Source organism: Chiloscyllium punctatum, chromosome 4 (assembly GCF_047496795.1).
Source record: "Chiloscyllium punctatum isolate Juve2018m chromosome 4, sChiPun1.3, whole genome shotgun sequence".
Lineage (NCBI taxonomy): Eukaryota > Metazoa > Chordata > Chondrichthyes > Orectolobiformes > Hemiscylliidae > Chiloscyllium > Chiloscyllium punctatum.
The window spans coordinates 21,093,276-21,111,522 of NC_092742.1; the positions used below are offsets into that span (position 1 = coordinate 21,093,276).

General features: G+C 46.4%; 1 protein-coding gene across 2 annotated transcripts in view; it reads right to left on the reverse strand.

Moving 5' to 3' along the window:
• The window catches only part of LOC140476119 (latent-transforming growth factor beta-binding protein 2-like), a 469,839-nt gene that overhangs the window by 370,147 nt on the left and 81,445 nt on the right, over window positions 1–18,247 (reverse strand). For both annotated transcript variants that reach the window (XM_072568220.1, XM_072568221.1), the window contains exon 3: window positions 5,706–5,979. In XM_072568220.1, coding sequence (XP_072424321.1) covers window positions 5,706–5,979 — 274 coding nt within the window. The remainder of the gene's footprint in view (window positions 1–5,705; window positions 5,980–18,247) is intronic.

Consider the following 18,247-nt stretch of genomic DNA (forward strand, 5'->3'; position numbering starts at 1 on the left):
GTTAGTCACCAAGAAAGCTAGCAAGACATTTGTAAGAAACCTCTCAACCCAAACAGTGATAAGAATGTGATACAGAAACAGAAATTGCTGGAAAAACCAAGTAGGCCTGGCAGCATCTGTGGAGAGAAATCAAAGTTTACGTTTCAGGTCCGGTGACCCTTCCTCTACTTCTGAAGAAGGGTCACTAGATCCGAAACATTAACTCTGATACCAGACCTGCTGAGCTTTCCAGCAATTTCTGGTTTTGTTCCTGACTTACAGCATCCACAGTTTTTTCAGTTTTTAAAAGAATGTGATACGTGTTAACACAAAAAAATGGCTCAAGAGAATAGCATTTAAGGTGAAGTTGAGAAGGATACCAGGGAAAGAAGGGGTTAGACGCTTACAACTTTAGTCTTAAAGCAGAGAGGGATGCTCATCTGGACAAAAAGTACTGGCATGGAATGGTTCAGCTGAATATTCTGTCACTGTAACCCTACGTAATACATACCAGCCAAAATTTATGAGTGTGGTGCTGGAAAAGTGCAGCCGTTTGGGCAGCATCTGAGATGCAGAAAAATTGATGTTTTGGGCAAAAGCCTTCATTAGGAATCAATCAAATCCCAAACTTCTTAAAGCAATTTGGCACTAACAGAAAGATTCCTTTGAGAAGTTAACATTATAAGTTGAATTTTATTGGAAGACAAACTGACATCTTTGGATCAAGAGGGACAGGTTAAATTGACAAAAACGTTTTTGCCGACATAACCCCACCTATTTCTGGAGTTAACTGACGGTTGAAAGTGGGCTGGGGTCTGACCCAATGGAAAGAGGTTGGCTACAACATTAAGTATGAATATAAGGCTGCAACTTTACTGGAGAGAAACATAGAAACTTAGAAGATGGGAGCAGGAGGAGGCCATTCAGTCTTTCAAGCCTGCTCCACCATTCATCATGATCATGGCTGATTGTTCAACTCAATAGCCTAATCCTGATTACTCCCCATAACCTTTGATCCCATTCGCCCCAAGTGCGATATCTAGCTGCCTCTTGAATACATTCAATGTTTTGGTAACAACTACTTCCTGTGGTAATAAATTCCACAGGCTCACCACTCTCTGGGTGAAGAAATGTCTCATCTCCAACCTAAATGGTCCACTCCAAATCCTAAGACTGTGACCCCTGGACGCACCCACCATTGGGAACATGCTCCCTGCATCTACCCTATCTAGTGCCATTAGAATGTTATAAGTCTTGATGAAATTTCCCTCATTTGTCTGAACTCCAGTGAAAACAATCCTAACCCAGTCAATCTCTCCTCATACGTCAGTCCTGCCATCCCTGGAATCAGCCTGGGAAACCCTCGCTGCACTCCCTCGAGAGCAAGGACATCCTTCCTCAGAAAAAGAGACCAAAACTGCACACAATATTCTAGGTATGGCCTCACCAAGGCCTAGTATAACTGCAACAACACATCGCTGCTCCTGTACACGAGACCTCTCTCGATAAAGATCAACATGTTATTTGCCTTCTTTACTGCCTGGTGCACCTGCATGCTCACCTTCAGTGACTGGTGCACAAGGACACCCAGGTCCCACTGCACACTCCCCTCTCCCAATTTACAGCCATTCAGATAGTAGAACATAGAACATTACAGCGCGGTGCAGACCCTTTGACCCTCAATTTTGCGCTGACCTGTGGAACCAATCTGAAGCCCATCTATCCTACAGTATTCCACTTTCATCCATATGCCCATCGAATGACAATTTAAATGCCCTTAAAGTTAGCAGGTCTATCACTGTTTCAGGCAGTGTGTTCCACACCCCTACTACTCCCTCTGTAAAGAAACTACCTCTGACATCTGTCCTTCTTGTTTTTGCTTTGAAAGTGCATAAGCTCACATTTATCCAAATTATTCTGCATCTGCCATTGATTCGCCCACTCACCCAACCTGTCCCGATCATGGTGAAGGATCTCTGCATCCTAGTCACAGTTCACCCTCCCACCCAGCTTAGTGTCATCTGCAAGCTTTGAGATGTTACATTTTGTTCCCTCATCCAAATCATTACTATATATTGTGCATAGCTGGGGTCCTAGACCTGATCCCTGTGGCACCCCACTACCTGCCAATTTGAAAAAGACCCACTAATTCTCCTAAGTGTCAAGAGCTTCCTCAAGGTGAGGACGTGCTGGATTCGGGAAAGGGAAATGACATTATACTTCCTTTCAGAATCCAGACATCTGCCAGAAAAACTTCTGCAATAGGCGACCACCCTTAAGAAAATAAGATGTAAAAGCAGACGTAGGCCATTCAGCCCATCGAGTCTGCACTGCCAATCAAGAGATCATGGATGATCCATAATCCTCTAAACCACTTTCCTGCCTTTCCCCACAACCCTTGATTCCTTTAACAATTAAAAATCTGTCTGTCTCAGCCTTGAATACACATTAATATCTAGTGCTTCCAATTAAACCTGTTGGCTATAACCTGGTGTTGTGTGATTTGTAACTTTGTACACCCCAGTCCAACACTGGCACCTCCAAATCTGATCTAGCCTCGACAGCCTTCCACTGCTGTCTGCCCTCACTGACGTCTCTTGTGATGAGAGAAAGCGATGGACTGAGTGATTTGAATGTGGGTGGATCTACAGTAATATTAGTCGTGGTGCAGGTTGTTGAGAGATGGTGAGATACTCCGAGGGAGTAAGGAGAAAGTGCACAGATCATGCAGAGGTGGTGGGTGTAGGAGGCTGAGAGACAGCTGGGATCGAGTGAGGGAAGATGTTGCAGCCCACAATGAGAGTGGTAGAAGGTGATCCTTGGTACGACGTGGGTACAGTGACAGAGATAGAGCAAGTGTGAGGAAGCAGAGAGTGTGGCACTTATCCTGTAGGAGCAGAAAAAGACGTGACATTCTCACAGCACTGGGAGAAAGTGAGGACGACAGATGCTGGAGATCAGAGTGAAGAGTGTGGTGCTGGAAAAGCACAATAGGTCAGACAGCATCCAAGGAGCAGGAGAGTCGACATTTCTGGAATGAGGCTTGTGAACCAAGGAGGTAGACAGATAAATGAGAGGGGGGTGGGACTGGGGGGAAGATAGCTGAGAATGCGATAGGTAGATAGAGGTGGGAGTAATAGCAATAGGTCAGAGAGGAGGGTGGAGTGGAGAGGTGGGAAGGAAGATGGACAGGTAGAACAGGTCAAGAGGGTGGTACCGAGTTGGAAGGTTGGATTTGGAATAAGGTGTGGGGAGGGGAAATGAGGAAACTGGTGAAGTCCACATTGATCCCGTGTGGTTGGAGGATCCCAAGGTGGAAGATGAGGCGTTCTTCCTTCAGGTGTCAGGTGGTTAGTATTTGGCGGTGGAGGAGGCCCACCACTTGCATGTCCTTGGAGGAGTGGGAGAGGGTGTTAAAGTGTTCCGCCACAGGGCGGTGGGGTTGTTTCGTGTGTGTTCCCCATGGCCAAACACCTTAACTGCCCCTCCCACTCTGCCAAGGACATGCAGGTGCTGGGCCTCCTCCATCAGCAAATCTTAACCACCCGACGTCTGGAGGAAGAACGCCTTATCTTCTGCCTTGGGACTCTTCAACCACATTAATGTGGATTTCATCAGATTCCTCATTTCCTCTCCCCCCACCTTATCCCAGATCCAACCTTCAAACTCGGCAGCACCCTCTTGTATTGTCCTACCTGTCCATCTTCCTTCCCACCTATCTGCTTCACCCTGCTCTCTGACCTATCATCTTCACCCCCAACCTATCTCACTCTCAGCTACCTTGCCCCCAGCCCCACACCCCTCCCATTTATCTCCCTGCCCCCTCGGCTCACAAGCCTCATTCCTGATGGAGGGCTTATGCCCGAAACGTCGATCCTCCTGCTCCTCGGATGCTGCCTGACCTGCTGTGCTTTTCCAGCACCACATTCTCGCAGCACCGCTGACCCTTCTTCAGCACTGTAGATACTGCCCTGACCGAGGTGGCCAGCTTTAATCAGTCAGGATGGTGGTGGTGGTGGTGGTGAAGATCAGTCTAGAGTCAGATGGTGAGAGATGCCATATGGTGGGTTAGGTAGTTAATGGCACTAGTTTGGAAAGATACAGCAAGGAAATTCAATAGGCCACGTTGTCAAAATTCCTCCAAATAATCAACTCAGACATTACCAAAAAAAAAGTAAGAGTCAACCCATTGTGAATGCCTTAAAAACACAGTGAAAACTCTAGGCTGTGTCATCGTGAGAGTGGACTTGCAGTTACCTTCTCAAAACATCTCTGAAGTTGAAGTCAGCCAAGGCATCAACACCAACCTCCATCAAAAACCCTTACACAATACATTCGCAAGTTCTCCACCATCTTATAGATGCACGTCTTAATGAGTTCCCACTTAATCCCTCAAATAGGGCACTGACAATGATCCCTTTGCAAAGCAACCCATTGTTTCTCCTTCCCTAGCAGGCTTGGTCACATGACTCTCAATATTAACCTCAACTACTTTTTCACTGTCCACCTTTGAAATCGCAGGCAGTTCAGGGTCAGTGCTACTCCATACATCAGTGATGACAACATCAACACTTCTAACTCTGAGTTACAAAGGAAAAGACTCTGGCCTCTACAAAAGCAACAACAACCCAAATTTGTGCACTATGCAAGAAAAAAACTCCTTTTATGAAAGCACTGAGGCAGAAGTTATATTTCAGCAAATCTTTCTCAGACAATTTGCGAAGGGGTTTTAAAGAGATGACAAAGCCTACAACTCAGCTGTTGGACAGCCAGCCAGTCAGACATCCACTGTAGGAATCCAAGACTGGTAACTCCAATCTTTGGAGTTTTGGACTCCATTGTAAAAGCAAGAACACTGGTGTTCCTTGGTTGTATTTCAATAAAGTTGTTACTAATTGAATAATCTCTTCTTCATTCCAATTCTGTTTCACTTATATGTTTGCTTGTGTTGTATGGTCTTCCATCCCCCTATCTAATCATTAAATAAACCTTATAAAATCAGAAATTGCTGGATAAACTCGGGTCAGGCAGCATCTTTGAAGAGAAGGTAGACAAGCAGTAGGCTGGAAGAACCCAGCAAGCCAGGCAGCATCAGGAGGTGGAGAAGTCGACGTTTCGGGTGTAACCCTTCTTCAGGACTACATTCAGGATTTTGGTCACACCTGAAACATTGACTTCCCCACCTCCTGATGCTGCCTGGCTTGCTGGGTTCTTCCAGCCCCCTGATGGTCTCCCTCTAGATTCCAGCATCTGCAGTTTTTTTTTGTCTCTGTGGAGTGAAAGCAGAGTTAGTGTTTTGGATCCAAAACAATTCTAAAGAAGGAGGGTCACTGATCCTGAATTGTTAACTCTTTTATTTTCTCCACAGATGCTATCCGACCTGCTGAGTTTTTCCAGTAATTTCTGATTTCCAACATCTGCAGTTCTTTGTTTTATTTTTTAAATATACCTCACTTCTGGTTTGGTTTTACCAGAGTGATGCTGTGGTTCCTATAAAGCCATGGCCCAGAATGGAGTATGGAAATATTGTTTTAAGATAGTTTAAGTCACTTTATGCTTGCAGAGGGCTGGGGAAAACAGGGAGAGAGGTTAATTCAAAAACTTACAAACTGTCTGTAACAATATTGATTGCCAAAACACTGCATATTAATCGAACACTGATGAGAAAACCATTTTCCTGATGTTCAAAACACCCATGTGGAAGAATAAATCAAACTGTTACTTACACAGAGCTTTGGCCTATTAGTGAAGCTCTATGTCCTGCTGAGGGTTCAGTTTTACTCCTTGTCGTGTTTTTTGTGCTGCTGTCAGTCCTCTGGAATATGTTTGAGCGCAAAGCAGACGACCGAGATGAGAAGGATCTTGACGATAATATGCGGGGCATGTAGGGCTGTTCTGGAACAATTTCTTCACACCTTGAACCCTGGAACCCTGACCGACAGACGCAGAGCTGAGGTCGTGAACACGAGCCTCTGTTCTGGCACGGTGGATCACACACAGCTGTTGAGAAATGCCAAATTAGGAAAAATCAGCAGAATAGAGATTTCAAAAGCAAACAATGTGGACAACACTGATATAGAGAAACTCATCCTCTTTTTGACAGGGATTAATAAATTGAATATTTGCAGTTCTTTTCTGCCAACAAAGCAAATGATGAGAAAATGATGATCAGAAAACTCATAAATGTCTGTTGCTCCCACACAGCATATTCCTTTTTGAAGTTTGTATTTATGGCCTGTGTCATTTGCAACTCAGATGTTTGCAGTTTCAGAGTCAGAGGTTGTGGGAATAAATCTCAACCCCAAGTAGGTCCCTGTAAATCAGATCTAGCATCAAACCCAAGCATGATGTCTCAGTCCTATTGCTAACTGCCCTTGTCACATGGCTGTCACTTAGCATTTGAAATGGAAGGTTGGGAATCTACCTTTTTTACCCATTCTCACTGATGTATGACCCTCAGAAATGGGATTGTCTCCCAACAGCCCCCTGAAATGGACGAGTATTCCACTCAGTTGTCTAAAGTCATTTTGAGAAAGTCTGCGATGATGCGTTAGATAGTTGGATTATGGGGGTTATGGGGATAAGGCAGGAACAGGATACTGATTGAGGATGATCAGCCATGATCATAATGAATGGTGGTGCTGGCTTGAAGGGCAGAATGGCCTACTCCTGCACCTATTGTCTATTGTTAGGTCTACCTAGAAATTTCAAAATGGCGGCAGAGGAGTGCTCCTGAGCTCAGTCGTGGAGGCAGTGGCAGTGTTGGCAGCAGCTAGGGACCAAAAGCAGGGACTTTGCCAGTTAGCCACGAGGTGGTTGGTGTACCCGGGCAGAACTCTGGCAGTCAGCGGCATCATGGAAATGGCTGGGGGCCCAGAGTGGCACCAGCTCTGGACTCTGGAGGCCTGTGGCGAGGCTGATGAGCCTGGATGGCAGTCGGCAGTGAGACAGCAGTGCAGAGGCATGGAGACAGAGAAATCGAACCTAGCATAGGGATCAAGGGATGGGGGAGAGATTGAGCTGAATGTGGAACGATTGCAGGCCCATGGCTAAAGAAAGACTGTAATTTGGAACTTTTAACTTTATTTCTTATTTACTACTTCATAATGTGAAGAACTGTCCTGTTGAATTTATAACTTATTTAATCATAGAGTCATAGAGATGTTCAGCATGGAAACACACCCTTCTGTCCAACTAGATACCCTAACCTAATCTAACCTAATCCTATTTGCCAGCACTTGGCACATACGCTTCTCAACCATTCCTATTAATTTACCCACCTCGATGCCTTTTAAATGTTGCAATTGTACCAGCTTTCACCACTTGCTCTGGCAGCTCATTCCATACACGCACCACCCTCTGTGTGAAAAAGTTGCCCCTTAGCTCCATTTTAAATGCTTCCCCTCTCGCCCCAAACCTATGCCCTCCAGTTCTGGACTCCCCCACCCCAGGGAAAAGACCTTATCTATTTACCCTATTCATTATAAACCTCTACAAGTTCACCCCTCAGCCTCTGACACTCCTGGGAAAACAGCCCCAGCCTGTTCAGCCTCTCCCTGTAGCTCAAATCCTCCAACCCTGGCAACATCCTTGTAAATCTTTTCTGAACCCTTTCAAGTTTCACATCTTTCCAATAGGAAGAAGACCAGAACTGCACATAATATATCAACAGTGGCCTAACTAATGTCCTGTACAGCTGGAACATGACCTCCCAACTCCTGTACTTAATACTCTGACCAATAAAGGAAAGCATACCAAACGCCTCCTTCACTATCCTATCTACCTGCGACTCCACTTGGAAGGAGATATGAACTCCTTTATTTTTATATGAGATTACAGAGCAAAAAGGGCTGGATTTGCAGTCATTGCTCCCAGTGCCAATGTTGATGCTGAGTGCTCAATTAGTTCCTTTTTGTAGACTTCATCCTGATTTGATACAACTAACATGCCTGCTGGGCCATCTCAGGGGACAGTTCAGAGTCAACAACATCGCTCTAGAGTGTTTGGAGTCACATGGAGGCCAGACCAGGAAAGGGCAACATTAGCAAATCAGATGGCGGTTTACAAAAGCAATTAGCTTCATGGGTCACCATTCACCTCGCTTTATAATTCCAGCTTTATGAATTTCACCATCTGCCAGAGTGGGATCCAATCCCATGTCCCCAGAGCATTCAGCAGGATCGCCAGTGCAGCGATATTGCCCACTACGTTACCACCTCTTACCCAAGATTTCCAAGAGTTTCTATTGTCTACAAGCCTGGAGTGTGATGACGTTCTCTCCACTTGCCTGGATGAGAGCTCATCCAATAAGAGCTCACCGTGCCAGGAACCCGGGTTCGATTCCACTTCCAGGAGACTGTCTGTGTGGAGTCTGCATATTCTCCCCTGTGTCTGTGTGGGTTTCCTCCGGGAGCTCCAATTTCCACCCACACTCCAAAGATGTACAGGTTAGGTTACTTACAGATTACATACTTACAGTGTGGAAACAGGCCCTTCGGCCCAACAAGTCCACACCAACCCACCGAAGCGCAATCCACCCAGACCCATTCAAATACATTTACTCCTTCACCTAACACTACGGGCAATTTAGCCTGGCCAATTCACCTAACTTGCACATTTTTGGATTGTGGGAGGAAACCAGAGCACCTGGAGGAAAGCCATGCAGATACGGGGAGAATGTGCAAACTCCACACAGAGAGTCACAGAGAGTTAGGGTGGATTGGCCATGCTAAATTGCCCCGTAGTGTCAAGGGATGTGCAGGCTAGGTGGATTAGCCATAGGAAATGCAGGGTTACAGGGATAAGGTAGGGAGGGTGGATCTAGGTGGGATGCTCTTCGGAGGGCCAGTGTGGACTCAATGGCCTGAATGGCCTGCTTCCACACTGTAGGTATTCTATGAATAAAATTCAAGAAGCTCAACACCATCCAAGGCAGAGTGGCTCACTTGACTGACACCCTGTGTGTGCTCCTCTTCTACCAAGACTGCACCATCGATTATTCTGTCCAAAAAATGCAATGTAGAAATGTGCTAAATCTCTTTCCAAAGCAGATACTTTTCAAACCCACAATCTGGAAGAGTAGGAGTAACAGATGCATGGGGACTATTGCCTGCAGCTTCCCCTCCAAATCCCTCACTATCCTGATTTAGAACCCTCACTGTCACTGGGCCAAGGTCCCTGAATTCTCCATCTAATAGCATGAGATATGAGTATCCACATCACAAAGGTTCAAGGAGGCAGATCACAACCACATTCTCAAAACTTTTTAGGCAATAAATTCTGACCTTGACAGTGATGTTTGCATCATCCCATCAAGAATAAAAAAAAGTTAGCCAGCCCTAAAAGAATCCTCCTCATGAATGTCCATGGACATGCCAAAATTGAGACAGCCATTTCACAAACTACATACACTTTCGCGAGGGGTGGTGGTGTCGTGGTTATTCACTGGTCTAGCAATTCAGAACCCCAGGCTGATGCCTAAGGACACAGGTTTGAATCCCACTGTGACAGACATGGATGGCATGGTGGCTCAGAGATTGGCACTGCTGCCTCACAGCACAGGGAACCCCCTTGGCTGACTGTCTGTGTGGAGTTTGCACATTCTCCCCGTATCTGCGTGGGTTTCCTCCCATAGTCCCAGATGTGCAGATTAGATTGATTAGCCATGCTAAATTGCTATGGAGTCATGGAAAATATGGAGGTAGAAATGGGCGGGATGCTCCTTGGTAGATAGTTGGGAACTTGATGGGCAGAATGGCCTCTTTCCACACTGTAGGGATTCAATGATTCTTTATAAAAAGAACATCTAATGCTGACCAAGTAACCACTGTTGTAAAAACAATGGTTCGCTAACATATTTTGAGAAGGAAATCTGCCATCCCCACCTGGTCTAGAAGTAACTCCAGATGCACAACAGTGTGGTTTATTCTTAACTAGGGATAGGTAATCAATGCTGGCCCAGCCAGAGACATTCACATCCTGTGACTAATTTAAATCACACTGGAAAAATCAAATTAGCAGTAGTAACTTGGATGAAGAGTTCAGAGAATGTTTTTGAGATCATTTCTTACAGCAGCTAGACCTTAGAGGCAGGACGCAAAGCTTTGTTGTTGTCTAGCTGTTAGTCTGATGTACAGTCCTGATTGAACTAAAATTCTCTCCAATTCAAAATTACAATGAAAGAAGTTCTTTAGCCTCAAACACAAACTCTGTTTCCAAGTGACCAAATCCATTACACAGCTTGGACACTAGATGAACTCCTCTTCTGTGACCAAGAGTAGGTGCCTGATCTGATTTTGTTCCACCTTCAATTTATGTGCTACTCAGATCTCCATCCATGACTTTGGTTACATCTTCTAGCCTTGGAGCTCGCTCAATCTCCTCTGCCTGAACCCTATCGCAACGTATGCCATTCATTTTTCACGACTATGTCAACCCACAACCACTGGATCCTCATCAACCAATGCCTTGATTTTAAAATTATCAATCTGTTCAAATTATGGTCCTGCCCATCCCCAACACAGTTACCTCTTCCAGATATGCAATCTTCCCAAGTACTTGGTATGCCTCCCATAACCCAACAAAGATCTTTACATAGCGCCGTCCAAACCCACAAATACTTCCATTTAGAAGAACATAGACCGCTGATACTTAGGAACGTAACCACCTGCAAGCTTCCCTCCAAGCCACTCACCGTCCTTACTTGGAAATGTATTGCTATTTCTTCACTGTCACTGGGTCAAAATTCTGGAATTCCCTCCCTAATTGTATTGTGGATCTACCTACAGTGCATGAACTGCAGTGATTCAAGAAGGCAGGTCATCCCCATCTTCTCCAGGGCAACTAGGGATAGGCAATAATTCCTGACACAGCTCGTGATGCACACATTCCATGAGTGAATTAAGAAAAATTGGTATGTATAAACTCCCAGTCTATCCTCTACATGCTACTTTGATTATCCAGTCTTGCTTCCTTTAAAATTTTTCTTAAGGCTCTTTGTGGTCACCTGTCCTAGAGTCTCCACCTTTAGTTCAATTTTTTGTCACATTATGTTCCTACAAAACATCTTGTGTCATTTTTCAATTTCAAAGGCTTTTTCCAAAATAAAAGCATTGCTATTGTTTTGTATAAGTACCATGGACAGTTCTGCAATGGCTACTGAATGGGACCTGATTTTCTTTCACATGTAGGTTTCTCCAGATTTTTCACCCCTGTCATTACTATTCGCAGACAATCTCCGTCGAATGAAGAAAACTAATAATGATTAACTCTTATTGGTGTTGCAAAGTTCTCAGAAATCTCAGCATGTCTATGACAGTGCCTATGACAATGAATTTGCCTATAGGAAAAATACATTCTGTCCCATCTCACCGATTAAATGCTACAACTGGAGCCAATGGCTTGAGAAATCAGCAGATCACTGCTCCCACTTTTGATGACAATAAGTGGTGGTCATGAAATAGAAAGTTTCTTTTTGTTCTTTGCTCAAATCTGCATATTCTCTGCTTTTGCGCTTTCTGAAAACCTGTCTCGAACTTAAATCGCCAATTTTTTGCTGAAAGACCATTGACCCAAAATAATAGTTCTCCTCTCTGATGCGACCTGACCTTTATGAGAATTTCCATCAGTTTTTGTTTTTATTAACAAAAACCTATCACTCCCAGTTTGAGGCTTACAGCTTGCAATAAATCATCTACTAAAACATTAAGTTTTAACTGGAAGAAATTTTTGTTCCACTTAAAACTTTACTATCTGTAAGATTCATTTGGAAAACAAGTGTTAACGGAAACTAAATAAGAGAAATATCTCTCAGTTCCAATTTAGCAATAATACCATTAATGGATCTTGTCTTGGAGATACTAGATAGTCCTTACATTAAATCCCTAATTTAGAAAACAACACTCACAGTTGCTTTGGCTTGGTAATCAGTTTTTATTGTCACATGTACTCAAGTACAGGTGGAGAGTATAACGTTGCCACATGAGGTGCTATCTTACGTACAAAGTACCTCGGTACAAAATCTTAACGACAGATGTAGATAAAGAAAGAAAGAAGTTAAAAAGTTCAGCACAAGAGACTTCTTAGTATAAAAGTGGGAAAATAAAGAAAACTAAGTTTAAAAAGTCAAACACTACAATCCTTTATTAAGCCCTGAACCTTCAGACACTCTGAGCTGGGCTATCCACAAGAGGGCTCGCAGTCCACTGCACTGGTAATACATTACACTGGCTATACACTGCATTGGCGAGACACTGCACAGGGTGATGCACTGCACTGGCGATACACTACACTGGCTATACACTGCACAGGCTATACATTGCATTGGTGATATACTGCACTGGACATGCACTGGGTACACACTGCACTGGTTATACACTGCACTGGGTATACACTGCACTGGCAATACACTGCACTGGGTATGCACTGCATTGGATATGCACCGCACTGGTGATACACTGCACTGGCTATACACTGCACTGTGTATGCATTGCATTGGCAATACACTCCATTGGGTATACACCGCACTGAGTATACACTGCACTGGTGATACACCACACTGGCTATACACTGCACTGGCGATGCATTGCACTGGCCAAACACTGCATTGGTGATACACTGCACTGGCCATACAATATACTGGATATACACTGCACTGATGATACACTGCACTGTGCATGCACTGCACGAGTGATACACTGCACTGGTGGTACACTGCAGTGGGTATGCACTGCACTGGTGATACACTGCATTGATAATACACTGCAGTAGGTATTCACTGCACTGGTGATGCACTGCACTGGGTATACACTGCAATGGTGATACACTGCAGTGGGTATTCACTGCATTGGCTATACACAGCACTGGCCCTACACTGCACTGGCGATACACTGCACTGGCTATACACGGCACTGGTGACACACAGCACTGGTGATACACTGCACTGGTGATACACAGCAATGGGTACACACTGCACTGGTTATACACTGCACCAGGCATGCACTGCACTGGCTACACACTGCACTGGGTATGCACTGCACTGGGTATACACTGCACTGATGATATACTGCACTGGCTATACAATGCACTGGATATACACTGCACTGGATATACACTGCATTGAGTATGCACTGCACTGTCGATACACTGCACTGGTGATACACTGCACTGGCTATACACTGCACTGGGTAAGCACTGCAATGGGGATACACTGCACTGGCTATTCACTGCACTGGCTATACACAGCACTGGTCCTACACTGCACTGGCGATACACTGCATTGGGTATGCACTGCACTGGAAATACACTGCACAGGCTATACACTGCACAGGCTATACATGACAGTGGTGATACACTGCACTGGTCATACACAGCAGTGGGTATTCTTCTGCACTGGTGATACACAGCACTGGGTATACACTGCACTGGCTATACACTGTACTGGGTACGCACTGCACTGGTTATACATTGCACTGATTATACACTGCACTGGGCATACACTACACTGGGTATCCACTGCACTGATGATACACTGCACGGGCTATACAATGCACTGGATATACTCTGCATTGAGTATGCACTGCACCATCGATACACTGCACTGGCTATACACTGCACTGGTGATTCAATACACTGGGTGATATAATGCACTGGCTATACACTGCACTGTGTATACATTGCATTGGCAATACACTGTATTGGTGATACACTGCATTGGTGATACATTGCACTTGGTATACACTGCACTGGCAATACACTACACTTGCAATACACTGCACTGGGTATCCAGTGCGCTGGGTATACACTGCACTGATGATACACTGCACTGGATATACTCTGCATTGAGTATGCACTGCACCATTGATACACTGCACTGGCTATACACTGCACTGGTGATACATTGCAGTGGGTATTCACTGCACTGGTAGTACACTGCACTGGGTATACACTGCACTGGTGATACAATGCACTATGTGATATAATGCACTGGCCATACACTGCACTGTGTATACATTGCATTGGCAATACACTGCATTGGTGATACACTGCATTGGTGATACATTACACTGGGTATACACTACACTAGCTATATGCATCACTCGTGATACACTGCACTGGTCATACACTGCATTGGTGATATACTGCATTAGCTATACACTGCACTTGCTATATGCTTCACTCATGATACCCTGCACTGGTGATAACTGCACTGGTGATACACTGCACTGGTGATACACAGCTTTGGGTACACACTGCACTGGTTATACACTGCACTTCCCACACACTACACTGGGTATACACTGAACCGATGATACACAGCTTTGGGTACACACTGCACTGGTTATACACTGCACTGGTTATACACTGCACTGGATATACACTGCATTGAGTATGCACTGCACTGTCGATACACTGCACTGGCTATACACAGCACTGGTCCTACACTGCACTGGTGATACACTGCATTGGGTATGCACTGCACTGGAAATACACTGCACAGGCTATACACTGCACTGGCTATATATGACACTGGTGATACACGACACTGGTGATACACTGCACTGTTGATACACAGCAGTGGGTATTCACTACACTGGCGATACACAGCACTAGTTATACACTGCACCGGCTATACACTGCACTGGTTACACACTGCACTGGTTACATACTGCACTGGTTATACACTGCACTGGTTATACACTGCACTGCGTATACACTGCACTGGGTATACATTGCATTGGCAATACACTGCATTGGTGATACATTGCACTGGGGTATACACTACACTAGCTATACACTGCACTTGCTATATGCTTTACTCATGATACACTGCACTGGTGACACACTGCGCTGGTGATATACTGCATTAGCTTTACACTACACTTGCTACATGCTTCACTCGTGATACACTGCATGGGTGATATACTGCATTGGCTATACACTGCACTGGATATGCACTGCACTGTTGATACGATGCACTGGCTGTATACTGTACTGTGTATACTTTCCCCTGCACTGGGTTTACTTTCCCCTGCACTGGGTATACTTTCTCCCTGCACTGGCTATACCTTCCCCCAGCACTGGCTATACTTTCCCCTCCACTGGGTATACTCTTTCCCGCACTGGGAATACTTCCTCCTGCACTGAGTATACTTTCTCCCTGCACTGGGTACACTTTCCCCCACACTGGGTATACTTGCCCCCCATACTGGGTATACCTTCCCCCCACACACTGGATATACTTTCTCCTGCACTGGGTATACTTCCCCCCCTCCCCACCCACACACTGGGTATATTTTCACCTGCACTTGGTATACTTTCCCCCTGCACTGGGTATACGTTCCCCCTGCACTGGGTATACTTTCCCCTGCACTGGGTATACTTTCCCCCTGCACTGGGTATACTCCCCTCTCCCCCCTCCCCGCACTGGGTATACTTTTTCCTGCACTTTGTATACTTTCTCTCCGCACTGGGTATACTTTCCCCTACACTGGGTATATTTTCCCCTGCACTGGCTTTACTTCCCCCAACACTGGGTATACTTTCCCGCCACACTGGATATACTTTCTCCTGCACTGGGTATACTTCCCCCCCTCCCCACCCACACACTTGGTATATTTTCACCCTGCACTGGGTGTACTTTCCACCTGCACTGGGTATACTTTCCCCTGCACTGGGTACACGTTCCCCCCGCACTGGGTATACATTCCCCCTGCACTGGGTACACGTTCCCCCTGCACTGGGTATACTTTCCCCCTGCACTGGGTATACTTTCCCCCCACACTGGGTATACTTTCCCCTGCACTGGGTACACGTTCCCCCCGCACTGGGTATACTTTCCCTTTGCACTGGGTACACGTTCCCCCCGCACTGGGTATACTTTCCCTTTGCACTGGGTACACGTTCCCCCCGCACTGGGTATACTTTCCCTTTGCACTGGGTACACGTTCCCCCCACACTGGGTATACTTTCCCCTGCACTGGGTACACGTTCCCCCCGCACTGGGTATACTTTCCCCTGCACTGGGTACACGTTCCCCCCGCACTGGGTATACTTTCCCCCTGCACTGGGTACACGTTCCCCCCGCACTGGGTATACTTTCCCTTTGCACTGGGTACACGTTCCCCCCGCACTGGGTACACGTTCCCCCCGCACTGGGTATACTTGCTCACTGCACTGGGTATACATTTATCCTGCACTGGGTATACTTTCTCCTGCACTGGGTATACATTTATCCTGCACTGGGTATACTTTCTCCTGCACTGGGTATACATTTATCCTGCACTGGGTATACTTTCTCCTGCACTGGGTATACATTTATCCTGCACTGGGTATACTTTCTCCTGCACTGGGTATACATTTATCCTGCACTGGGTATACTTTCTCCTGCACTGGGTATACATTTATCCTGCACTGGGTATACTTTCTCCTGCACTGGGTATACATTTATCCTGCACTGGGTATACATTTATCCTGCACTGGGTATACTTTCTCCTGCACTGGGTATACATTTATCCTGCACTGGGTATACTTTCTCCTGCACTGGGTATACATTTATCCTGCACTGGGTATACATTTATCCTGCACTGGGTATACTTTCTCCTGCACTGGGTATACATTTATCCTGCACTGGGTATACTTTCTCCCGCACTGGGTATACATTTATCCTGCACTGGGTATACTTTCTCCTGCACTGGGTATACATTTATCCTGCACTGGGTATACTTTCTCCCGCACTGGGTATACTTTCTCCTGCACTGGGTATACTTTCTCCTGCACTGGGTATACATTTATCCTGCACTGGGTATACTTTCTCCCGCACTGGGTATACTTTCTCCTGCACTGGGTATACATTTATCCTGCACTGGGTATACTTTCTCCTGCACTGGGTATACTTTCTCCTGCACTGGGTATACATTTATCCTGCACTGGGTATACTTTCTCCTGCACTGGGTATACTTTCCCCCGTACTGGGTATACTTTCCCCTGCACTGGGTACACTTTCCCCCGTACTGGGTACACTTTCCCCCGTACTGGGTACACTTTCCCCCGTACTGGGTACACTTTCCCCCTGCACTGGGTACACTTTCCCCCGTACTGGGTACACTTTCCCCCGTACTGGGTACACTTTCCCCCGTACTGGGTACACTTTCCCCCTGCACTGGGTACACTTTTCCCCGTACTGGGTACACTTTCCCCCTGCACTGGGTACACTTTCCCCCTGCACTGGGTACACTTTCCCCCTGCACTGGGTACACTTTCCCCCGTACTGGGTACACTTTCCCCCGTACTGGGTACACTTTCCCCCTGCACTGGGTACACTTTTCCCCGTACTGGGTACACTTTCCCCCTGCACTGGGTACACTTTCCCCCTGCACTGGGTACACTTTCCCCCTGCACTGGGTATACTTTCCCCCGTACTGGGTATACTTTCCCCTGCACTGGGTACACTTTCCCCCTGCACTGGGTACACTTTCCCCCTGCACTGGGTACACGTTCCCCCCGCACTGGGTACACTTTCCCCCGTACTGGGTACACTTTCCCCCGTACTGGGTACACTTTCCCCCTGCACTGGGTACACTTTCCCCCGTACTGGGTATACTTTCCCCCTGCACTGGGTACACTTTCCCCCGTACTGGGTACACTTTCCCCCGTACTGGGTACACTTTCCCCCTGCACTGGGTACACTTTCCCCCGTACTGGGTACACTTTCCCCCTGCACTGGGTACACTTTCCCCCTGCACTGGGTACACTTTCCCCCTGCACTGGGTATACTTTCCCCCGTACTGGGTACACTTTCCCCCGTACTGGGTACACTTTCCCCCTGCACTGGGTATACTTTCCCCTGCACTGGGTACACTTTCCCCCTGCACTGGGTACACTTTCCCCCTGCACTGGGTACACTTTCCCCCTGCACTGGGTACACTTTCCCCCTGCACTGGGTACACGTTCCCCCCGCACTGGGTACACGTTCCCCCTGCACTGGGTACACGTTCCCCCCGCACTGGGTACACTTTCCCCCGTACTGGGTATACTTTCCCCCTGCACTGGGTATACTTTCCCCCGTACTGGGTATACTTTCCCCCTGCACTGGGTACACTTTCCCCCGTACTGGGTATACTTTCCCCCTGCACTGGGTACACTTTCCCCCGTACTGGGTATACTTTCCCCCTGCACTGGGTACACTTTCCCCCGTACTGGGTACACTTTCCCCCTGCACTGGGTACACTTTCCCCCGTACTGGGTATACTTTCCCCCTGCACTGGGTATA